Source organism: Mustela nigripes, chromosome 13, assembly GCF_022355385.1.
Source record: "Mustela nigripes isolate SB6536 chromosome 13, MUSNIG.SB6536, whole genome shotgun sequence".
Lineage (NCBI taxonomy): Eukaryota > Metazoa > Chordata > Mammalia > Carnivora > Mustelidae > Mustela > Mustela nigripes.
Window position 1 is genome coordinate 10,627,159 of NC_081569.1, and position 24,785 is coordinate 10,651,943.

The window sequence follows — 24,785 nt, forward strand, 5'->3', positions numbered from 1 at the left end:
AAACCCGACAGCTTGTGTGCCTGGAGTTTCTCCAGGACTTTTGCCAGAAGGCTGCCCCCTTCCGTGGGCAAAGGCCTGGCTGAGATGACCTAACCTCGCCTGCCCATCCGTTACAGACTCCTCCTCAGGCGGGCACCAGCTGGCCCCACTACGGCTTCATGGTGTTTGTCCCCGGAATCAGATGTGTCCGTATGTTTGCCTCCTGCAAATGGTCGACCCCCCGAGAGCTTCCTGCTCTGCCGTTCTAGGGCTGGCTGCGGGCTTCGTCAGATTCATACATGTTAGACTCCATCAGCTCAACGGCCCGGATCCGGCACGTTCCACGCTGTCCTCTACCCTCAGCCCCTCCCTGTCCCCAGTTTTTAATTTGGTCTGTAACTTAAGGATACTCTTGGAATGCTTGAGTCCCTCAGCAAAAGTTTCACGAAATAGGTTAGATAAATAGGTAAATGGACCAAAAAGAATAAAACAAAACAAAAGCCTGCCCAGAGAGCCCAGGGCACCGCGTACGTATCAGTGTGGCCGGGAGGGACAAGGAAGTGTCCCCCACGTGCTTTGATTGGCTCCTTCTCACCGTCCTAGGTATCTTCATGGGTGAGTAGGTTGTTTGGTTAGTTTTAAAGTGGTTTGACTTTGTTCCCAGCGATTTTTCTTCCCTACCTGTGACGACAGCAGTCCTCAGGCATGGGCGATCAATCTCAACCTCTTGTGTTTAGGTGACTTTAAACAGAGGAAGCAAACACTGCCAAAAGCTTCCCCAACAAAACCACAAAAACCCTCCTCAGGTTGGATTCTGAGACATGGCAGGGTTAGAAAATGGATCTTGTAAAACAGAAATCCTTCAAGCCTGTAGACAGCGCGGCAAAGGCAGGCCCGGACTGTGCCGGTCTCACGGCGGCCAGACATCTCCATCACGGTGTTCCTTTGCCTCACTGCCTCCGCGCCTGGAATGGCCGAGAGGCCGATGAGAGCCTGGGTGGAGCTTAGCCAGCCCATCAGAGTCCCATGCCTCTGCGCGTGTGGCTCCCTCAGCCTGGGATCCTGTTCTCCTCCAGGTGCTTCTCAGTGTGTTTCTGTCCTTCGTGGGGGCAATTTGATTGACAGGTACATTTTGTAAATGAGACACCCAGGTGCTTCTCAGTTTTGTTCTGGGCGTCTTACTGACCACAGTCTTCACGAAAAAGCGGTAACTGCACTAATTTTTTAAGATCAAGATACTACCTAAAGCCACATTGGAAGAAAAGTAAAGAGGTTTTCACCCTGTTCCCCACCTATATGTCAGCACTTTCATGATTCCAAGCCTGCCCAGGGTCACTGTTCTTAAATTGCCGCTGTTCTTATTTCCCAAGCCTTTGGCGGTAGTCAGGGTAGTCTGGGTTCTGCTGCGGTAACAAACACCGCCAAAATCTTAGTTGCTGAAAACAATACTGGAGGTTTGTTTTGTACACAGCTCGGGTCAGCAGTGACCTTTTGTTCGTCATAACCTCTCAGGGACCATCCCGGGAAGATATCACATGCTTCTTTGATCAGGCAGGGCAAAAGAGCATGGCAAATCAGGCACTAGCTCATACAGGGCTCTGCACAGAAGAGCCCCCCAACAGTTCAGCGGCAAAACTGTTGTGTGTGTGGCTACACCCAAGTTCACGGCGAGGGAAGGTAATCCTTGTTCTCCATAGAGGAGACCCGAATGGAGACATCAGTAATGTCTACTGCACCATTCTTTGTGGCCCGACATAGGGAACTCTCCCTTAGTCAGCAGTGCTAGAACATTCTGGCTGACCAGGGACAATTGCCAGGCAGGCGCGAAGAGATTTTCACCATCGCTTCTGTGGAGGTGTCTCAGAAAAGACTCTTAGCCTGGGTTTAAGCATTAGCCATCTTCCTGTGAAGTATCGAAATCAGGACCAAGACTCCACCCCTTAAGCCAGCCCTGACCCGAGGGGCAGCATGCTCCAAAGCTGAGTGGTTTCTCCTCAGGACATTATTTCTCTCCCTGCCACGGTGCTCTGGATGGTTGCACTGGAGAGCAGGAGAAAAAAAAATAAAAATCAATACTTCCTAAAATGGTTAACTGTGATTTTCCTAGATCTACAAAATCCTAGCCCTCACCCCCGCCTGTCCCTACCACACCTTGCCTCCCTCCTTGCCTGCACCACAGGCAGGCTTTGGTCTGACACAGGTCATGTGCTCTTCCCTGTCTTACAAATTACGAGCAAACGTTGGCTTTCCACCCGTCAGCACGTACCTATGGGAGCGAGTTGACATGTTCACATAAACACACACACCCCCTCCACTGCAGCCCCTCTCCCTGGGATGTTTCCTCACACACAGAAGAGAGTCACTAACTTCGTAACTAAAATACGACTCTCTCCGTGCTACTAATTTTGTCCCCCCAAACGAGTGCCAGGTTTTCTCTCTCTCTACTGGCTCACATCTGCGAGCTCTCAATTCCCCCTTTATGGAGCCCATCGACAATGGAGGGAGATACCACAGCTCCCCGTTTATGTCTTTTGTTTTCATTCATGGCTTGGCAGCAGGTGAAGAAACACCAGCAGTGACTGGAGACAACATTCCTGCTCTGCTACCCGAGGCCATCTGACTTCCCTTTCTCTTCTCCTGTTTGCATAAAGATGCTTTCAAGGTTACCTTGAAAGCATAGGTTTTCCCATGCTTTTTTCAAGCCTTCCCATACACAAAACAAAGAAAACAAAAAACCCTATATCTTGAAATTCCCCATTCATGTAAATACAGACTACGAGTAGCTACAAGAGCTACCATATACAGAAAACCTACGTGTCAAGTGATTCTTGCTTGCTACCTCTCATCCTTGCACGCAGACTCTGTGGATGTCACTTTTATTTTGCAAGTGATCAAAGTAAGGCTCAGAGAGAGTAACTAGCTTGCCCAGCATCACTTGCTAGTGAGGAACAGAGCCGGGATTCAACCTTCTGCCTGCCAAAGCTTATGCTCCTTCTTCTCTGACATGCAGCTAAGCGGAAGCATCTGGTTCATCGTAGTGCCCTAGATATCGCTGGGGGGATGCCGACCCCTCCAGGAGAGAGACCACTGATGCTCCGGGGACCAATGGCAAAGTTGGTGCTCCTAGGCCCATTGCACAAAGGATAGGAATTAATGATCCATGCAGGGAGCCCAAACCAAAGTCTAGATGGTCCAGAAGGGCAGTGTAGCAGAGTAAGAAGGAGGCTGGCCCTTGGCATCTGAATGCCCGTCTTCCAGTGTTAAACTCCATGAACTTTGGCAAGGTGCCTACACTTTTCTTCTTTTCTTTCTTTCTTTCTTTTTTTTTTTCCAAGATTTTATTTATTTATTAGAAAGCGCAAGCAGGGGGAGCAGCAGAGGCAGAGGGAGAAGAAGCAGGCTCCCTGCTGACCTAAGGAGCCCAATGTGGGACTCGATCCCAGGACCTGGCATCATGATCTGAGCCGAAGGCAGTTGCTTAATTACTGAGCCACCCAGGGATCTCAGGACCTGCACTTTCTAAGCCTCGATTTTTCTATCTATATAAGATAGGGATAATAAAAGACTCTACCTCGTAGGGTTGTGGGGAGGTTTGACGAGAACAGTTAAGAATATGCATGATACATAAGGCCCAGCGCAGAGTAAGGAATGATGGCTGGGCTTTTCCTGAGTGTTAGCTGAAGAGTCTTCAGGGAGAACATTTGCAAATGGTGAAGGGCTGGTCTGGTGTCATGTCTCATCCCAAGCCTGTCCATCCATCTGGTCTAGGCCTGTAGTCCTCTTAGATCTTGGCTCGTATGCCCTGCCCCCATGTCCACGAATGTCCTTCTGTCCTCCAGAGGTACGGGATTATCATCAAAGAGACATTTCTAAGCAGCCCATCTGAGACTGCTCTATGAAAGAGAGTTATAGAGAAAGAAAAAAAAAAAAAACCACCCAGGGGTAAGCTATAGTTTATGTCTTCATGACTTCAGCTGGCACGTCAGAGAAATCATAGCACAAGATGACCAAACCACATGCACACCACCTTTAAGCATTAAGTTGGCTGCAAAGCTTTCTAATAAAGGACTGCCCCAAACCACAGGCCACAACCAAGATTTGAAGTAACCTACCCCACTAGCCGTTTGGAAACAGGACCCTAGCTGTAAATACGGAGCTAAGAGTGTTTAAATGCCCAAGCACATGCCATTATTCTGAGCCCCTCGGGTCTGGTGTGGCTCATTTGGCCTCCCCCTCCCCTCAGATTCCAGAAGGTACTGACCATCATCTTGGTCCCGTAGATCAGTCAGCAAGGCACAGAGTTCAGATCGCTAGGGTCCCGCAGGGAGAAGTGGCAGGATTGGCTGGATTTCCCTCCAGGTACCCTGGCTCTCAACTTCATTCTGTGCCATCCCTCAGCTCCCCAAACCTGATTTGAGGCTGGGAGTGGGGCGTTGCATGGGATCTCCGGGTCACTGCTTTTGGAGGGGTGCACGTGAGAACCCATGGTAAAAGCAATAGACCCTGGTACTTTGTCCGCACACCCAGGCAGCTCTCCGGAGCCCATCAGCTCCAGCCTTAATTCCGAGGGTGTCTGGCTTCTCGCTGTTTTTGTTTAGACTGATAGAAATATAGGGTAGACAAGAAAATTAAGGAGAGAAAGCAATCAGCCTTCAGCTTTGGGAGAAACAGAAGCACTGATGTGGAACGAAAGGCTGGCTTGTGGAGCGTCCAGTCCCCCCGCCCCGCCCGCCCCCACATCCTCGAGGCCGTTTCCAGAGCCCCCTCCCGTCCGTGCACCTGACTCTGACCCTCAGTCACATCCCGGCCCGGCTGCGTCCTCTCTTCCTGACTGTGTTTTTTTTCCCATTGCAGGTAACCTGGACATCACTCCAGACGACCCCCGCTGGATCGGAGCCTGGTGGGGTGGCTTTCTGCTCTGCGGTGCCTTACTCTTCTTCTCTTCCCTCTTGATGTTCGGGTTTCCACAGTCTCTGCCCCCGCACTCAGACCCTGCCATGGAGAGCGAGCAGGCCATGCTCCCCGAAAGAGAGTACGAGAGACCCAAGCCCAGCAACGGGGTCCTGAGGCACCCCCTGGAGCCGGACAGCAGCGCCTCCTGCTTCCAGCAGCTGAAAGGTAGAAGCGCCTCAGATGAGGGTGGCCAGAGCAATGGAGGGGGGTCATCGAGGCCGCCGGGTGGGGAGAGGGTACCTAGGGCAGGGTGCTGGGAGCTCGAGGTAAAATCACGCTTATTTTGCATGGTTTGCCTTCTCTGGTCCAATGCTCAGCGTCAGCCCTGAGAAGGAAATGACCTGATGCGTAAAATAAAAGCGGGGTAGCCACCGCTCAGTGAAGGGGCAGCAGACCAGTCTCCCCAGCAGAGACCCTGGTGCTTAACAAAGCACCTGAGGCATAATAAGCAGATAGGTCTGCGGAAGGAAGGTTCTAGATGTCTCGTGGAGCCCTTGGGCTCTTTCCGGCCCCCATGTGCCAGCGCAGTGTAGCAGGAAAGGACTTGGGAAGCAGGGCTTCCTTGCCTGGTGGGGTCATTCTTCAGAAGCCGTATCCGAAAACGCATTTCCTTAGAGTTGCTGTGTCTTCCTGTCCCCTCCGTGCAAGATGTGCACCTCTGGAAAGACGTATGAACTCCGTCTTAATAACAGAGTCCCCCCGAGAAGGTGGCCAAGCTCTCCCAGTCGTTTTTAAAGGAAACCAAACGCATCTTTCCTGACGAAAATGGAATGATCCAGAACGAGAAGCATCCTCCCGCAAACCCCAGCCCTAGGTTGGTTCCATGTTTGGCAAAAGGTCTTCGAGGCAAACAGTGCCGCTGTAGCCTTGAGCCGCAGGGCGTCTGTCCCGGCCCTCTCCCCACCGAGACATCTGTGCCGTTCTCCTGAAGTCCCAGGACCCCTCTTGGATCCCCTGGAGAACCTGCTGGCTTTTTGAAGTGGACAGGAGCAAGGCTTGGGGCACCCCTCCCCTGTGAGGCTGGTGCGGGAGGATGGGGACGGTCCCCTCGTGGCAGGATCTGGACGCACCTGTAAATGGTGCCAGGCTGCCAGTGACCCGTTGAGAAACTGGGTGCAAGTCTCTTTACCGAGCTTTTGTGGGATGAGGAGCACCCCTCCTCCACCGGAGCGGCTGGAGAGCCATGGAGAGGAGCTCAGCACCGTCCCTGTGCTCCGGTCCCTGCTCTACTCTTCTCTCGAGCTGGGGTCATGAACTTCTCCATGCTTCGTTTCCACAAGTGAACAGGTTTCATCGTGTTCCTGCGTGACGGTGGGGCCGAGAGAATTAAAGCACCACCTGCAGAAGACGATCTGCTAATAGCACCTGGGTGTCAGGGAGGGATCGGAAGAACTTGGGCGAGTTCCCAGAAGGGACTAATTGATAATCTAATGTTATGTCGGAACCCATGTTCCATGATTTGGAACTGTCCACAGAAGGTCTGCAAAGTTCTCTAAGTTCCAGAATGCACGGGTAGGAGAAGGCCACCCACTTTGTGTCTTCGGGGGTTGCCTTGGCTAGGACCCCCAGGAGTTTGTGCTTAATAGAAGACCCCCCCCTCAAACACACACACACATGCACCCAAACAGCCAGGCAGGGGGCGATGCCTACTGTTCATCTAATAGCACAGGCGGCCACACAGAGTGTCCCAGTGACCAGATCTGCAGGAGAAAATGGGGCTGGCCCAAGTGGGCCTTGCAGGGGACACCCTGGACTGGAGTGGTGGCAGCCTTTCTGGGTCTTTCTTTGTCCCAGGGTGATTACAAGAGCTCCGATTGCAAGAGCTGCACCAGTCATCGCTTAACTTTAATCTCTGGGGGTGCAAAGATGAAAAGATACAATGGTGCCATCAAAGCACTCACCCATCCAGTCTGGGGACAGACCAGCAAGCCAGCAAAGGCAGCCCAGTGTGGAAGGGACAGCAGGGCCGGGCAGCAGAGGAGATGATGGGCATACAGCAGACAGGCAGGGTGGGGAGCCCACATCTTGGAGCAGAGGCAGAGGGACATCATGGCTTCAGAATTCAGTTCTCATTAACCCATTTGTTCAGCATGTTCTGAAGTCCTCTGGGTTCCAGGGACCCAGTGGTCACCCGGACAGCTGAATTGTGGAGTTGTGTTGTAGCTGTGGGGGGTGGGGGGTGCATACAGTAGGCAGAATTGAAGCAACAGCAGGGTTTGTGCTGAGCTGACAACGCACAGATGGGTAGACAGGTCTGAGACTCACTGTAGCCATAACGACCGTACGCTGTGGCCTGTGGAGGTACATGGGCTCTACTTCTACTAATTAATGATTTTTAATTAGAATTAGCCATTCCCGGAGGCAGTAGGTCTATTAATGGACCTAAAGAATGTCCCAGCAGGAAAGGAAGGCAGTGTGTCTAGAAGAATCCCCAGGAGACAGGATCCAGCGACGTGAACTATTATGCTAATAAACACGTTTTACATGCGCCAGCACATGGATCGGGGCGGGGGGGAGAACGTGGTGGTTTACGTCCGTCATTTTTCCACATGAGACCATGTCTTTGCCATGTGGATGTTTCCACCAAAGCACCGTGTGGTGTCACTGAGTGCTCCCAAACTCTTTCTCCAGTTTGCAGCCTTGGAAGCCCCCGTGGTCTCCCCGTGTGTATTTATGGGTACTGATGAGCTGAGCAGGGTTGTATATGGAAGGATTAACGTTGCTCTAAAAATATCTATGTTGCAATTTGAATCTGTTCCATTGAGTTTGCAAATGGGTTTCTTCTTTGGCTGTCCGTCCGTCCGTGGGCCCTGCCGTGCTGTGCAGATAGGGAAGGTCCCTGAGCAGAGCCGGAGTCCTGTGCCCAGAGCAGCTGCTCCGTCCCCCTCCCTGCTGGGACTGAGACCGTCTCCCCCACTCCTGGGAGGCGCTGGGGCTGTTCCAATCTAGCTCAGCCGCTTCCTAATCTTGCCACCTTGGCCGTGGCGCGTCATTCCCCTTGGCTTTAACATATGGCGTCTGATTGATATTATTACTTATTCTTGTTTATAGACGAGGAAACCAAGCTCTGGTGACGTAGGACTTAAGGCCCGTGGCTTGCTTTTCAGGGTGCTCTCCGCAAACATGTGGGCTTTGAAGGTCTCTTTCCAACAAAGTTGGCCATCGTGGAGTTTGCAACTCCTATAGGAAGAGAGAGAAAGCCCAGAGTGTTGTTCTGTAACATGTAGAGAAGCTGTTACTTCCTGCACAGCCCACAAGTCCCCTTCTTGTAGTGACTGTCACATGACTGTTTAACAAAGCAGGCAGCAGGCAAACAAGCGCTTGGATTTATTAAGCTCCTGTATCTTTCCGGGTGGGAGTCTGCAAACCTAAGACACATTTTTGTATCTTAGCTGTGCAACCAGATAGCTTTTCCTTTGTGCCCTGGCTCTGCAGCCCTCTTCCCCAGCCCTGTTCTTCAGAGCATTTTGCTGGTTCGTCTTTCAGGACACCATCCCCCTCCCTGCCCCTTCTCATCCTTCCTTTGCGTCTAGCACCGTGTCTCCTCCTCTCTCTGTCGTCACTGTGCTGGGGAGGACAGCACCCATGTGGCTTCCAGAATCTAGATGCTCAGGATTTGCAGAATAGTTTGTAAAAGTCTAGACCCAGAGGGAGGAAAGAATTGGAGGGACTGTTACAGACAAATGGGCAGAATTACCACCAGCTAGTGTGTTAAATCGCACATCTGTATTTTGTAGTTTATACAGAGACAGTCTCTGCTGTCGCCTGTCCTAGGGGCGGTGATGGTGGGGATCCAGGCTCCTCCAGTGGCTGTACCCTGTGCACCCTCCTCACTGTGCTCTGTCTGCTTCCTTCAACGCATCAGGCACTCTCCTTTCTGTTCCCTTGTGGGCCTGGAACACCCTTCCTCTCTCGGTCCACTTCTCGACTAAACCCGGTCTCCCCTTCCAAGAAATCCCTCCCTAGAGTCCCACTGTGCTCGTGCCCCCCACCCTCCCGTGCCCAGTGTTGGATTAGCTTCATTCCTCTGTCATCTCCACGGTCCCTGCAAAGCACCTGTCACCCCACCACCTGGTGGCTTCTCAGCTTGTCGGCCTCTGCCCAAACCTAGTGGGTTCTCCAGGGACAAAGCTTTCGTGCATCTTTTTGTTCCACTGCCTGGCACGGTACCTGGCACATAGGTGGTATTGGCTAAATGAATAAACGAATGAATGAATATTTTCTTGCCGGCTTGCACGCACACATGTGTATACAAACACCCACTGGCAGCAAACGTCAGTTTTCCACACACTGTCATAGTTAACGCCCCCCCCCACACACCCCTACGAGGCTTTGGTACCATTTTACAGAGAAGTAAATTGAGGCTTAGAGACTGAAAGGTGAGGTGTTTGAGCCCTGGCAAGGGCCCCAGAGCCTGTCTTCTTCACCACCACATTAAACTGCATCTCGGGGCCATAAGTGAACTCTTGGAAAGGAGCAGTGGAGTGGGCAGGTGCTGGCCGACTTCAGCGGAGTGTGCTTCAAGTTGAGCTGCTGGTTGCAACGGCACCAGCGTGCCCTAAAGCGGTGGGTCTTTCGGACGAGGCTATGGACTAAAAGGGAGGGAGGAACCCGCTCCCGGTAAGCGTCAGCCCGCCCTGGCCCTCTGATGGGCCCTCTAGCTGGGATGAGTGTGACGGTTCCAGAGGTTTAAAATCTGCAGGCAGCGCCCTGCCTTTGATGGCTGGAAGAGAAGAGCAGTCAACGCTGAGCGCTCTTGTCTCCGTGCACTTCCCGCTGGCTGCCAAGTGGCCTCTTCCTGCCGCACCGGGTGACAGCAGGGAACAGCTGAGCCAGCAGGGGTCGGTGGGGGGGGGGGTGTTGCTTCAGGCTTAGGGGTTTCAGAACCACCCCAACACGTGCAGAACGGTTTACGAGTTCCCAAGCACTTGTGGGGACGTCCCACTGGGCCACTGCAGCCCAACTGATGAGCGAGTGGTCCTCCTCTCCGTGCTAGCCATCCAACAGAGCTCGGGGTGCGACCTCATGGCCAGGTTGTCACCGTTGCAGAGGATGCCGGGGGCACTGGGGTCCGGGTCCCGCACACGCCCCCACCGGGTGCCCCTCCGGGATCCACTGGACGGTTGATGAACTGACTGAGGAGGAGAAGGGGAATCTGCCTGGGGCCGACTGAACCCAGACCCTTCCTGTGTCGGAGAACGAGCCCTCTCCCTGCTCTGCTTGCTCCCTCTCCAGGGGACGAGCCAGTCCAGTTGCCGAGGACGTTCACTTGCAGGGCAGGTGAAATCTGCCCGGGGCTTTACGCTCTCTGCCCTCCTGATGCCCTCCGTCTCCAGGTTCTGCGGATTTTACCACCTGAATCCGTCTCCAGCCCACTCCGGTGTCTCCTGCACTCCAGCCCGCCCTCACCCCGCCGGGCAGTTGGCACATCATGATGGCGTCAGAATGCACCTGATCCTGGGTCCACCTCGTGCGTAAAGGGACAGAGGCAGAGCCCTTCACAGGGCCTCCCAGTGGTGCTACTCTGCCCCTCCAGCCTCTTCTCACACCTTGCCACCCTGCCCCTCCACACCAGCCTCCCCTCCCCGGCTTCCTTCTAGCCCCCTGAGTTCCGCAGGCTCCCTTCTTCCCTCCCAGGACTTTGCACTTGCTGTTCCCTCAGCTGGAATTCTGATCCCATCTTCAGGCTTTAGCTCACAGTCATGTCCCCAGGGACATTTCTCTGTGCCCGCCTCCCCACACCCCAGGCATGTTGCTCTCTGTATCACAGACAGGATGTTACCATGATGTGCGTGGTGATTCACTGAGCCCGTCCGTGAGCTCCGTGTGGGCAGGGGCTCCCTCTGTTTGCACTCCTGCTCTCGTCCGTAGGTGCTCAGTATGTGTTTGATAAACGGAGGGATACACGGGTCACTGGAGGTGCGCTGACAAGCCGAGCACAGTTTGCTGCTTTCCTTCAAGCTGTCCTCCCCTCCCCCCCGACACCCCTGCCAGCCGCTCCCAGATTTTCGGCCTGGGTCTGACCCATCCATGCACATGGGTTTAGCAGGAGCTCCAGCTGTGCTGGGGGCCAAGGCTAGCCCCCAGGTGACCTGCCTGTGTGGGGAGGGGCTACCGCCCCAGTTGCTGAGGTTGACTTGCACTGGTGCCTCTGGGCTGTGTGAGTCCCCTGGCAGGTATTTGGGTCTAGGACAGGGTGCACATTCGTCCCCACCATTATTCCTTTCAGAACCTGCCTCGTGCCTCTAACTTCTGCAACTCTGCCAGACCTTCTCCAACCTCTGCCAGCTAGCAGTCCGTGTCTGCCACATTTTCCTGAATGGTGGGTCTGTGCCTTTCCACATCACGTTCTTGTGAGGAGCCTGGTGATCTGAGAGCCCTTGTTCTGCAGGTTTGATGGCTGAGTGATCGCCTCATGTGGATTCCCCGTTAAGATCTTCTTTCTTGATTCCATGGCCAAGGAAAGCATCTGCCTTCCCAAATGCTTGAAACCCTGTGCCAGGCTACAGTTCACATGCTGTTGTGTTTGTAGGTCCCCAGGACCTGTTTGGCCACAGGCATGTTCTTACCAGCACTGGAGGACGTGTCTGGGAACAGGTCACAGGTGATTTCAACACAGTACCTGAGACTACCGGGGGAGGGCACCTTGCCCAAAGTCTGGCACACCGTGGGTACCCCAGGAGTGTATTTTGAATGAAGGAAGGAGGTTCAACAACTAGAGGACGACGTTTCCCTATGGGAGTTCCTTGGAACAGGAGTCCTTGGAGATGCTTAGGGGAAAACAAATCAATAGAGGAGGGGGGAAGGGTCACAGAGCCAAATAAGCTCAAGAAAATGTCTCTGTACTGTTGATTCTCTTGGAGACCCATATGGTATATTCGAGTATTAAAAGCCCTTGGAAGACCAGCTTTAAGGAAAGCTGGCCACTGTTTTGCCCCATGTGATTCCCAGAACTCTCTTGTTCACGGGAACTCTTTGGGCATTTAGGAAGTGTTTCTAGAATGCAGGGAAGGTGGTGAGGACCACAGGGGGTTCAAAGGATGTACTGAGTCCCCCGGGAGGCCTTGAAGACAGGTGCACGAAGCCTGTAACATTGTAGCCCCATCTGGAAGGATGAGCAGGATCCTGTGGATGGAGAGAAAAGGGCTTCCGGGCTGGGGGGCAGGTGCGAGCGGAGGCAGGGGACAGAAATGCCCAAGGTGTGCATGGGAGAATCTGGTTTGGGGAAATAGGATTTAGAAAATTTCATGGTGGAAGCTGCCTGGTGTCTGTTCTGGGGCCCAGCAGCGTTCCTGGCACTTGAGGCCACCCGGTAAGACTTCAAGTAAAATTATGAATGAACGATGGAGGACTTTTGCATTGCTCCTCCAAAGTGTGTGGACTCTATGAGTCATTGTTTCCCAACTAGGGGTTTGAGTCAGCATCCCCCCCGAGTGGGGCCCGTACTCTGGCCCCACTCCTAGAAATTCTGATTCCATGAGTCTAGTGGGGAAGAGGGAGATGGTCCAGGCACCTGGATGTCTTTAAAGTTATGAGGCAATTCTAAGTGAACCTCATCTTGAAAACAAATATGAGAGCTGGTGTGAGTCCTTGGGGGTTTTCCATCCAAGCTGTTTCTGCAACAGTTGTCTAGAAGATAAAACGTGGGGAGGAGACCCACTCACGTAATAAGCTTGGGACACTCTGTGATGTGGCCCATTTGGAGGGCCATAAGTGACATTAGCACATTCAAGGCTCTGAGAAGATCTGCAGACCCAGCCGTTCAGGAGATAGCACCAAGGAGTCCAGGTTTGACATGGGCATTTGTATCCGCCTAGGTGCGGAAATCCACCATTTCTTTTCTGAGCACTGCTCTCGGTCTTTCCAGCAGTGCCTTCTCCTACGGGTAGAATTTTCATGAATGCTGAATGCAGTCAGCCCTGCCGCCACTGGGGTGGCACGTTGTGTTCCCAGACAGGGTTCCTGGGGGCTGGCGTGAAGTTACAAAAGTAGCACTCTGCTTACAAGAAGCTTGCTTGCTTGCTTTAGTCCTTTTCTGCCTGCTACCTCGGCATGGATACGACAGTTGGATCTGGAAGAAAGCTGGCTGCTTCCCAGGTTCCTTTCTCTGTCTCGGCCATCTTGTGTTTCCGACTTCACTCTCCTGGGGGTCGCCAGTCCAGAACTGTAGGAGCTAGCCTTGCATCTGGGGGTGTCTGGGATCAAAGCAGCTAATGGGACCCCGTACCACTCTTTTTCAGGCCTTCTTGCGATGTTGTAAGGAGTAGGGGATTTTAAAAAAGAACCCATAGAACTGACTGGCTCTGGGTTTCCTTGGCTGATCGACACCCCCTGGGCACACGGCTTGCAGTATAAATGCTCGTTTTCTGTGCTGATGGCTTCTGGTCTGTTCACTCAGACCACGAGTTTCTCCATACAAGGGACACGTCACCATCAGCCTGTTCCCAAAGACTTGTCTCACAGCTGTCAATGAGAGGGTGCCAGGAAGCTCCCCGAGTTCCTCGACAGCCCAGCACGGAGTTTGGGGGACAGTCTTATCTGCAGCAACAAGGTCACAGGGGGCCCGAGGCAGCCGGTCTGGGGCCAGTGCTCGGTAGGCACTCTCTTCCGGAAGCTTCCCAGCACCACAGACTTCCTCTTCCACCCAGGCTTTTCCCCACTGCAGTCCAAGGCATTGATGTTTCTAGAATCTGCAGTGGAAATGGCCATATTTGCTAAGCATTCCCACTTCCATCCTGACCCATGAGCCTGTGGAACGTGGCCCATGGTGTGACCTGGTCCCGGTCTCCATAGTTAACGTTTCTTTTGTCTTTCTTTCTTTTTTTTCCCCCTTTTTTTTTGGTTTAAAGATTTTATTTATTTATTTGATGGAGAGAGATCACAAGTAGGCAGAGAGGCAGGCGGTGGCGGGGGGAGCAGGCTCCCCGCTGAGCAGAGAGCCTGATGCGGGGCTCGATCCCAGGACCCTGAGATCATGACCTGAGCCAAAGGCAGAGGCTCAACCCACTGAGCCACCCAGACGCCCCTCCCAGTTAACATTTCTTAAGAGATTGTGACAGTTACCTTTAGAGACAGCATTTTGTTTGTTTATTTATTTATTGAATTCTTTAATCCCTCTTGCATTGATGAAGCGTCTGCTCTCACCGGGCACCGTGCCCACATCTCTGCGTGCAGGTGGCTCTTTACACGGGAGAGACAGGAAGACACCCCGGCGAGGGTGTCCGGGGACACACGGGTGCGGTGATGACAGGCTGTACCCAGTACAGGGGGACCAGCTGCCAAACATTCGTGCCGTGCCAGGAGATGTCATGTTTCCTAGGATTCACCCTACTTGGGCTTTGATCTCGTGCTGCCATGGTGATGTTTTTCCACATCTTTGTTACTACTCCCTTCCTCTTTCCTTTGGTTTGGGTCGTGACCCGAAAGCTCTCGTGTATTTCTTACCCCCCCCACCCCCACCCCCCGCCATCCTGCTCCTTCTGCTCTTGGGTCCTCTGCTCTGGAAAGCGTTTATGATGACTTACAGAAAGACACTTTTCCGTTGATGCACGTCCCCATCCAGAAACCTGAAGATTTAGGGATCTGGAGTGCAGGCAGACCTTGAGTTTTGCATTCTGGTAGCATGGTTTTTGCAGCTGTTCGGGGAAGCTTTGGTTTCCTCGTGTCTGAAAGGAGAGAGTAAGACAGTCCCTGTTGTGATAGCTGTGGAGGTGACACAGGGGACCCTTAGTGCGGGGCCCATCCTACGCCGGTTGCCCAACAGACGTCGGCTGTCACTGTCCTAATTACAGAGTGGTCACACACACTGGTTCCATCTCCCCTTCTTGGAAGCATTAACCGTGAGTATTGACAGCAATGTTATTAAAGAAAAAAAGGTCAAGGCCAATTTCAGTAGAGAGCCCGAGGGCTGAAATATCTCTGAGTCAAGTGCAATACAGTCGAGCCCCATAGTGAGCACTTCCCAGGGCACCTGCAGTGCCCAGGAAGGAGGTGGCGGACAAGGACTTGTGCCCCCGACCCCCTGACCCATCCAGCCCTTTGCAGGAGGTTGTCCCTGTCCTTGGGAAGCCAGTGGCTCTCACAGCAGTTCCCAGGAGCTCTGCTCACCTACCCAGCCTCCCCCCAGCTCTACTAACTCATCACATCCGTTCACACACATGCATTCTTACAGCAGGTCTGACGTCCTGGCCTCCCAACTCGAGGGCTCGCTCCCCCTAGTAGGCAACAAGAGCTTCTGTTGTATTAATCATCATTGTGCTCACCTTACCTGGGTGACAGAAGCACTGGGTCACCTGTTCTGCATTCATGGGTCGCATTTAATCTTTGCAGCAATCCATGGGACAGAAAATGGTGTGCTCTAGCACAGACCTACTCAGTCTTGAAGATAGAATTCAGGTCCCAGTGACCTGACTCCTCAAATCTTATTTTATACAACCTTGCTCAGTCAAACTTTCCTGCAGCACAGAACTCTTCCCCTTCGGGCTCGGCAAGCCTTTTCTTTCTCCTGTTTCCCTCCCTTCCTGTCCTACCTCTCCTTCTCCAAAAAATGAAGACTAAACCCTTGAGTCCTTTGCCCCAGCCCCAGCCCCAGCCCCAGCAGGAATTTTTGTGTGCTTTCTCAGCGTTAAGCTGCTCTGGTCTCTGCACGTCCAAAACCAAGAGCAGAGCTTCTGAAAACCCAAACCAGAATTACACCCAGGCTCTGAGCACGCTCTGGGGCAGCAGGTCTCACGGTTTGAGTTTTCACCATGCTTTCCTAACCGTGGCACCACTCTCTGCCTTGGTTTCCTTACCTGTAAACGGAGGCTGTCCATAGCCCCCAAGAACACAGGTCTCTTGGGAGAATTATGCGATTGGATGTTTCGATGGTCAGAACAATACTTGGCCCCCAGCTAATGCTCTGTCCCTGGAAGCCCTCACACCTTCTCCAAACCTGCCTTTCTCCCTCCTGGAGGACATACATACACATTTTCAAGGAATCTCAATTCTACAGGAAGGTCTTCGAAAGGCAGCAGTGGAAAACCTGTTTTCCCTGGAAAACTCCCCCGCTGCCGTTTGCTGCTTTGTGCCAGCCCGCCTCCTACCCCAGCTCCCAGCTTCTGAGGCGGAATCACTAGGTGGAAGTGATTGGCTAAGGGGAACCATGGTGTTCAGCGGCCTCACGCGGCCTTGGTTCATCAGTTTCTGTGTGTCTGGGCCACCTCGTTACCTGCTGCCTCCTTGAAGGTTAGAATTTTATGGGTTTAACAACCCATTTGAATGAAAAAGCTTGAAATACAGGGATAGCCCTAGGTTCGAGCTAATTAATACCCCTTTTCAAATTGGGGCTTTGGAGGGTAGGCTGAACCTTTGATAGGAATCTTTGGAGAGTGCTAACAAGTCATCGCAATAAAACCTAGGATGGAAGGGAGGAACCTCGCAGCAAAATCGGTAGACACAAGAGGAATCCGTCATTTCTGGCAGCGAATCAGGTTGATAGAGGAAAAAAGAGAATGTTCTTCATGCAAATAAGGTCCACTGAGCTTTCCCTGGGCCTTCCGTCAGAGGATCCTCAAACCTAATGATTTTCGCATCTAATTCAACACGAAATTAGTCATTAGATATTAAGACAAAAGCAGGCAGCTCTCCGATCTCAACAAAGCATCCTCCCACTGAAGTGGAATTAACTCTGGAATAATTAAAATGGTTGCTGAAGTATGAAAACACTCCATTAGCTGGAGTTGCCTTGTTGAGACGTGCCCCCCCCCCCCAAGGCCGTCGCGATGGCCATGATCAAGGGCAAGGAGATACCAAGACCCAAGTAATGGGATCACACTTAAATCCTTTTTGGCGCCGTTTCTGAGCCAGAGAGCAGAGTTCCTAGTTGGAGGACACAGTTTCATTTGGGAGCAAGTGTGGCTGTCCTGCTTCTTTCTAAGTCCCCATCCAAATGGATGACACCCTAACAAAGGAAATGAAGCCTACAATGAAAACTACGGCAGATGATCGTTTTTCTGGAAGGACCCCAGCCTGCCTACTGGTTGTTGGCAGTGTTTCCACAGTTCAGATATCTTCATTCCAAAAGAGCACAATGGTGGAGCCACAGTGTTTTGATCTGCCAAGACCTAAACAGGCATTAACTTGGCATCGTTTTGACATTCATTTACCAGGAGGCACCGTGGTCACCTGATGAGGTCCATACCCATCTCTTTGCAGTGTGGAAGGACACAGTCAACCAGTCCCTTATCACAAGGACAGTACACCATCACAGTGTGCCACATGCCGTAGCAAATCAGCTCCCACTCATTAGCAGCTATTTCAGATGATGGCGTCTTAATATCCACCGGGCTTTTGTGTTCAAAGACAGAAACCGCATTACCCTCTGTTTACACCCAATGTATTCGTCTTGTGCATTTCTCGAGCAGTCCACATTTTTAAACATTACAGAGTCAACAGGCCTTTAAATATTTGTACGATTCTTAAAAAATAATGTGGAGTTAACGGGAAGATTTCACAGCATTTAAAAGGATTTTTAAGTGTAACCACTTTTTGGCATTTATTTGAACTGACATTTTTATTTTTTTAAGATTTTTGTTTATTTACTTGAGAGAGAAATAGTGAGAAAGAGAGCACAAGTGGGGAGGAGAGACACAAGCAGGATCCCTGAAACAGGGAGCCCGATGTGGGGCTCGATCCAGGACCCTGAGATCATGACCTGTGCTGAAGGCAGACACTTAACTGAGCCACCCAGGTGCCCCTGAACTGATATTTAAAAAAAAAAAAAAAGTCTTGTATGCTTAAACCCTGCAAAAATAAATAAACAAAACACAGGTAAAGTCCAGTGCATTTTGGGGGGTGGGGGATGCGAAGCAGGTAGAATTGAATGAATACTGTAGACTTCAAGTTTCTGGGTTTTTGTGTCACGTGTGTGTGCGTGCTTGTGCACGGTTATATCATCCGAGAGTTGCCTTCCTAAGGTTTTAGTAAATTTTGTGAGAAACTAGGACAGAAAAGGCCATCACCTCTGATTGTTTCTTAGTTGGGACGTGGGATCTGCTTGCTCAGCCCACCGTGATTCTGAACTTCTAGTCATCTGACTCAGTTCATTCCCATAACTGAGTTCTTTTTATCACGTCATAACTGAGTTCTTTTTATCACATTGGAGGATCTTGAAGTCCCTCCCCTTAGATTTTCATTTTTGAAACTTGGTATCTTTCGTGGAAATGATAAATTTTGAGCAGTGCGTATCTGCCATTTACTGACCCATTGTTCTGCCATTTTGATTTATTGAGCTTGTCTGTTACCATTATTAAAAACTTATGTATCCCCTATTATTATTTTATTCTAATTAGCTGGGCCACTTAGAGGTTTCATCTCCTAGGAGATGAGATTGACTGTGTAATTAGCTCTCTTCTTTCGGACAGCTGGCTAATTCATCACTTTGGAATGCGGTGTTAGATTCCCTGCTCACCTGTTTATGTGCTATGACCACGAGCACCTATGGGTTTTTTCCTAGACTTAGAATAATACTGGCTCCATCTGGGACTCAGTTTTATCTTTTCTGTTTACACAGGTGGAAAGCAGACCCCATGCCAAATATCCCATATCATTATGATTACAGCAGAACGACTTCCCTAACTGTAGTCCCCAGCCCATCACTTTTTGCCTTATCTGCTTACCACCTGTGCTGTTATTTACATAAGACTTCTCTTTAAATTACTTCAAATCTACCTGTTTTAACCTGGCATCGTTTTAAGCTGCGAGAGCCGTGAAACCACACATTTGCTGTATCAGTTTCATTTCCATTGACTTTTTTTGCAAGTACACCTTAAAATAATGGCATAAACATTGAAGCATTAGGGTCGTCCTGGTTCCGGTACCTGCAGAGCCCCTTGGCCTCCTGCCAAGATATGTTATTGATTGCATTCAAAGGATTAAAAAACTCACATTTTTTTAAAGCATCGACATAAGTGGGGAATCCTAAGTGGTTTATGAAATCACATACTTCGAGAAGAATAGAGCATAATAAGATACGATTGAAACGGATGACCTCAACAAGAGCTGTTTTCCGGTTCTTGTGGTACTTCATGTGGCACAAGCCATGAGGTGCTTCTGTCCATCCTGAGTTCTCACCTGAGCCCAGGGCACTAGGCTGTGTGGGCAGCTTCTTCCAGGTGGGACTGGGAGATGAAAAAGCCCATCTGAGGATGAGGGAAGAGATGCAGGAAAGATCTGGGGGCAGAGTGTCCCAGGAGAGGGAGGAGGAGCCCCTAGTGCTAAGGGTTCGGTAGGGAGAACCCATGCAAGGCAAAAAAGAGCAGGAGTGGGCAGGCTGGACTGCAGGGAGCGGGGGGCCGGGCGGGACGTGTCATCAATTGCTTAGGGGCAGAGACCCTAAGGAACCGAGGGAGTTCTGAGCAGGAAAGTGATTTGAGTTGATCCCCCTAGGAAACGATTATGGCAGATTGAGAGTGAAAACCAAAACCCCAGTTGGGTCTCTCTAGGAGTCCCTCATGGGAGAGCTTATGGAGGCTTTTGCCAGGGAGGTCACCCTAGACCAGTGAGAAGAGGTGGGGGTCTGATTCAGCATATTTGTGTGTATGTATATGTATGCATACACTCAAATTCCAGCTTTTTTCTCAAAGCCTGTTAAGATTAAATATATTTTCTTAACACACCTAGAGAGTTATAAATATCTATCTCAGGGGGCACCTGGGTGGCTCAGTGGGTGAAGCCTCTGCCTTCAGCTCAGGTCATGATCTCAGGGTCCTGGGATTGAGCCCCACGTTGGGCTTTCTGCTCAGCAGAGAGCCTGCTTCCTCCTCTCTTTCTGCCTGCCTTTCTGCCTACTTGTGATCTTTGTCAAATAAATAAATAAAATCTTTAAAAAATGTATTTATCTCAGGTCGATGGCTATATATGCTTAGATACACTGGTGCAACATAATTTATGGTATATAATTAGACTTTTTTCCTTTGAGAAACAAACCCAGACTCTCTTGGGGAGGAAGGAAATAATTTGCTTATAAAATATTTCAGTGTCTCCAGTAAACCCAAGAAAAGGCACGCTAGAGTCTCCCCTGTTATAGTAGTTCTCCGTTTAATTGTCCGAATATCTATAGATGCCTTGAAGCCAGAGTTTTCACGCTTTGTGGGTGGCTTACCAGTTCTAGGTTCCAGCCTGAGTCACTGGGTGACTCCCGACGCTGCTTACTGAGATGGACAAAAGTGTGTCGAGGAGGAACTCTGGGGGCAGGAGGCCTGGCAGCATTGCGTGTGACCCTCTTCTTCTCTCTCCCCACAGTGATCCCGAAGGTCACCAAGCACCTGCTCTCAAACCCTGTGTTCACCTGCATCATCCTGGCCGCTTGCATGGAGATCGCGGTGGTGGCTGGCTTTGCTGCCTTCTTGGGGAAGTACCTGGAGCAGCAGTTTAACCTTACCACCTCTTCTGCCAACCAGCTGCTCGGTGAGTCTGCTTTTTCATCCCCACCACTCCCCAGGAGGGCAGAGGGCTGCTGCGTCCACAGCAGCAGTATTCTTGGGATATGTGCGCGGAAGGAATTTTAGAGTCTATTCTTGCGTTACGATTTGCCGAGAGGATGTGATAAGAAAGAGCTAAGATATAAAATATACGTAGGAAGCATTGCAGTAGGCCAGGAGATCAGTAGATTGGTGTGCACTGCAGAATTCGGGGGAAGATAAGATGAAGGAAGAGGGACATCAAGACCTATCCAGAAAGGTTAGCAGGCTGTGATCTGGCACATTAAAAAAAAAAAAAAAAAAAGTAAGAATGCTCTTGACAGCATGAAATGCATAGTCCACAAATATAAAACTTGGAAGCCAAAAAAAAAACAAAACAAACAAACAAACTTGGAAGCCATACGCTCCCTTCCTGACCCAGGCCCACGGCAGATATAATTAATGGATCATGGCACTCCATCTCCCCAAGTGCAAGCATGGCCTTACCGTCCTTCTCAGAAGGAGACTGTAGGCATCTCCTTCCACTGTTTGGAGTGGTCATGGTAAGGAAAACCAGTTTGCTCTTGTGGGAAGCAGCATTATTTACATGGACTTACCTGACAAGGGAGACAGAAGTCAAGGACGCCCATGTTTCTGGCTTGGACAGCTGGTGGCGCCATTTTGGAAACCTGAGAACCTGGAAATGGTAGAGAAGTATCCGATCTGTGAGGGAGATTATTAGGTTACATTTGAAGTTGCTGAGCGTGAGACACCCGTGGTGTGTCTCTGTGGCATCCTGTACTTGGGAGGGGTTTGGGAAGGAGGCCCCATGGAGGAATGGAGGTTTGGTTGCACTGGTGTACGTCTGGGTGGCAGTGGAGGACATGGGAGTGGAAGTTATGCAACAAGAAAGTGAATTGGAAAAGAAGAGTAAAGTCCCAACCGTGAGAAAACATAGGAGTCCGAGGGGGCATCGGAAAGAAGCCCACAGGTCATGGGAGTCAAGGGAGAGCTTATTCCAAGGAGGAAGCGGGCAGCTGCATGGGTGTGCATGCACAATGAGGGCTGTGGCATCACCATTAGCGACAACCACCAGGACATCCTCAGGCCTGTGCCAGAGCTGTGTCCAGGAAGTGGCCGTGAGGAGCCCATGCTTCATGTGGAGAGCAGCCCCCAAGAAGGAAGGAGTGGCCTGCAGCTTCAGGACGTTGTCCCACAGCTCAGCCGTGGAACAGCGGAGCAGGATCACACCAGGTGTGTGTCCGTGTGTATGTGGAGGGGGAGTGGAGAAGATGGTGCATTGCTAGGGAACATGAGCAGTTTGCTAAGCGGAAGGAAAGGAGCCAGCAAAAGGGGATTTGCAGGAAAGAGAGGCATGTGGATGGATAGCCCTTGGCAGAAGAGCTCATGGGTTCTACCAGTGCAGAGAAGGAGAGAGGCATGAGTCTGGCCATTGAGACTACCACCGGTACGGTCCTGCATGGAGAGAGAGCTCTGGCCCCATGAATGACCTTCTCTGGAAAGTACGGGGTCAGATTGTCTGCTGAGAGCAAAGGTCTCCTTCAACACTGCTTGTTTCTTCACCTCACAGCCCATTAGCAAATTTAAAGGTGCTAACCCATCAGGAGTCATCAGGAAAACACACATGAAGACCACACTGAGCTACTGCTATGCGTCCACCCTACTGATAGTACCAAGTGTTGGTGAGGCTGTGGAGCAACTGGAACTCTCATGCGTAGCAGGTGGTGTGATCACTCTGGATGGCTCTCGGGCAGTGCCTCTGAACAAGCCTGTTTTTCTGCTGGGATCTATGTGTCCCACTTGTGGGCGTATACCCAACAGAAATGAATGCTCAAGTCCACTGCTTTAGATCTGCACGTTAACTGTTTTCAGAGCAGCCCAGGGCACTAAAACCCCAATTGGATGCCACCCAGATGTCTGTCAACAGGAGAATGGGTAGATAAATGATAGAATGTTTGCACGGTGCTGCCACACAGCCTGAGAAAGTAGGCATTTTCGTACCTGCCTCCGTGTGGATGAACCTGACTGAGTTAAAAGACGTCAGGCACGAAAGAGGACATATTTATATGAGTTTAAAGAGGGAAAAGTTCATTAAAGTGATAGAGGCCATGATAATGGGAACTATCCTTCCGGGAGGGGTAAGGGGAGGTGCAGCAGCCAGGGAGCCTTCCTGAGCTGCTGGAAATATTCTGAGCTTGATCTGAGTGGTGGTTCGAGGGGTGTATACAGATGCAAGCATTCATTGGCCGTTCGCTTAAGCTGTGTGCGCTTCCCAGGACATAATGTATCTCAACTAAAAAAAAAAAAACTAAACTAAAAGAAACCTAAAAGCCTACCACGATGATGCAGCTGGGTCATAGTGTCTCTCTGAGAACTGCCAGGCTTGTGCAAGCCTAATTTTTCTCTTTTTTTTGCTAATAAAGATTTACCATCCTCTTTTTTTTTTTTTTTTTTTTTTTTTTTTTTCTGGTCAAGTGTCACTTCCAAGAAGTATTAGCAAAATGCAGGCAGCCATCTCGTACCTGTCTGGAAGAGAGAGGGTAAAGCGGGTCTCTTTATAATTAAAGTCATAACTTCTTGGTTGTGCCTGGGGTGTCTCTGGTTTTGCCCTCCAGCAGCCCGAGCTGCTCCGTTTCCTCTCATTTCTGAGCTGCCATTCTCACATTCTTGCTACAATTGCACGGTTACTTCGGCGTCGGGCTTGGGTTCTATCTCAGAACAGTTTCTATCGACAAACCAATCAATAGCCTTCAGGGCAGAAGGTCAAAAAAACAATCTCGCCGTCCTGCACCTGTTTCTTTCTCCGTGACTCTCTCCATCAGAGTGCGTGGCAGGGGAGGACCTTCTCCAGCAGTGCAGAGGCCACCTGCTGAGCCATCTGTCAGTCTGTCTGTCCGACAGGCCACGCAGGTAGCATACGCGCATGCATGCACAGCCTCTCCCGGTGCCCTGCTCGAGTCCTCACTCTAATCAGCATGGACCCTGCACAGCCGGCTGCAGCCGGGGCTGGCGCTGGGCATTCAGGGGACAGAGACGGACGGACACTGGGAGCACCAGGCAAGGCTTGACTCGGAAAGTCCTCAGCTCCTGGACCCAGAGCCTGGGGCCCACGCAGTCTCTTGGGGGCATCAGCGTGGGGCTCTGGGCCACCCTGGAAGCCATCGGCAAATGGGGCAGAGTCTGGAGAAGAGCAGCACAGACGATTAAGGTGCTGATGGCATGGATTTATGCGCAAAGATAAAAAGGGCCCAATCTGCATAGGTTTAGCGTAATGAGGAATGTGGAGTTTCACGGAAGTTCTGATAACTGAATGCCAAGGCTGCACACGCATCAGGGAGGAAGAGAGCAGCCGGATGACGGGTTGGGAAAAAAGGTGCTGAAAGACTGTTATTGCCATAGTTACCATCCTCACCAGGTGACGCTCCCCAAGGTCTCCGCTAGGAAATGAAACAAAGCACAGGTCTGTTCTCTGGGCGTGGGCACGTCCTCACCGGTGTGCATGCAGCCTGCTCACCACTTACCCATCCCAAAAAGAAGCCTTGAGAACCCACGCTGTGCTAGGCACGGGGAACCGTGCCGGCCTAAAGGATGGTAAAGATTCTTTTAAAGATTGCGCTGGGGGAAGCTGCATTTCAGGAGGGAGATAGTGAACAAGAACCAAGACCAAAAATGAATAAGGCAGCTTCAGATAGAGGGGGAGAGCCTTGAAGATAATAAAACGGGGTGAGGACTGATAGGGAGCCCCTGAGTGGAGTATAGGGTCACTCTAGTTGGTGTGGTCTGGGAAGGCTTCTCTGAAGGGGGTATGGGGCCAGCCAAGGAGAGACTCAGAACAAGAATGTCCCAGGAGAGGGTGCCTGGGGGGCTCAGTGGGTTAAGCCTCTGCCTTTGGCTCAGGTCGTGATCTCAGGGTCCTGGGATCGAGTCCCGCATCGGGCTCTCTGCTCAGTGGGGAGCCTGCTTCCCCCCCCCCCTCCACCTCTGCCTGCCTCTCTGCCTACTTGTGATCTCTCTCTCTGTCAAATAAATAAATAAAAATCTTCCAAAAAAAATTCTTTAAGAATGTCTCAGGAGAAGGACCAGCAGGTGCAAAGCCTGGGGGTCTGTATGGGTTTGGCCTGTCCCAGGGAGAGAGAGGGGGCACACTGGGCCAGGAGTGAGCAGAAGGAACCATGTGGGGGCTAGATCATGAAGCTCATTTCTTTTTCTTTTTTCCTTTTTTCCTTTTTTCTTTCTTTCTTTCTTTTTTTTCTTAAAGGTTTTATTTATTTGACAGAGAGGGAACACAAGCAGGGGGAATGGGAGAGGGAGAAGCAGGCTCCCCACCGAGCAGGGACTCTGGGATCACCACCTGAGCCGAAGGCAGATGCTTAACAACTGAGCCACCCAGGC

General features: G+C 51.2%; 1 protein-coding gene across 2 annotated transcripts in view; it reads left to right on the forward strand.

The window, feature by feature from the left end:
• Positions 1-24,785, forward strand: part of SLCO3A1 (solute carrier organic anion transporter family member 3A1) — a 298,956-nt gene that overhangs the window by 226,177 nt on the left and 47,994 nt on the right. For both annotated transcript variants that reach the window (XM_059371628.1, XM_059371627.1), the window contains exons 4-5: positions 4,834-5,097; positions 20,215-20,379. In XM_059371628.1, the coding sequence (XP_059227611.1) occupies positions 4,834-5,097; positions 20,215-20,379 (429 nt within the window). The remainder of the gene's footprint in view (positions 1-4,833; positions 5,098-20,214; positions 20,380-24,785) is intronic.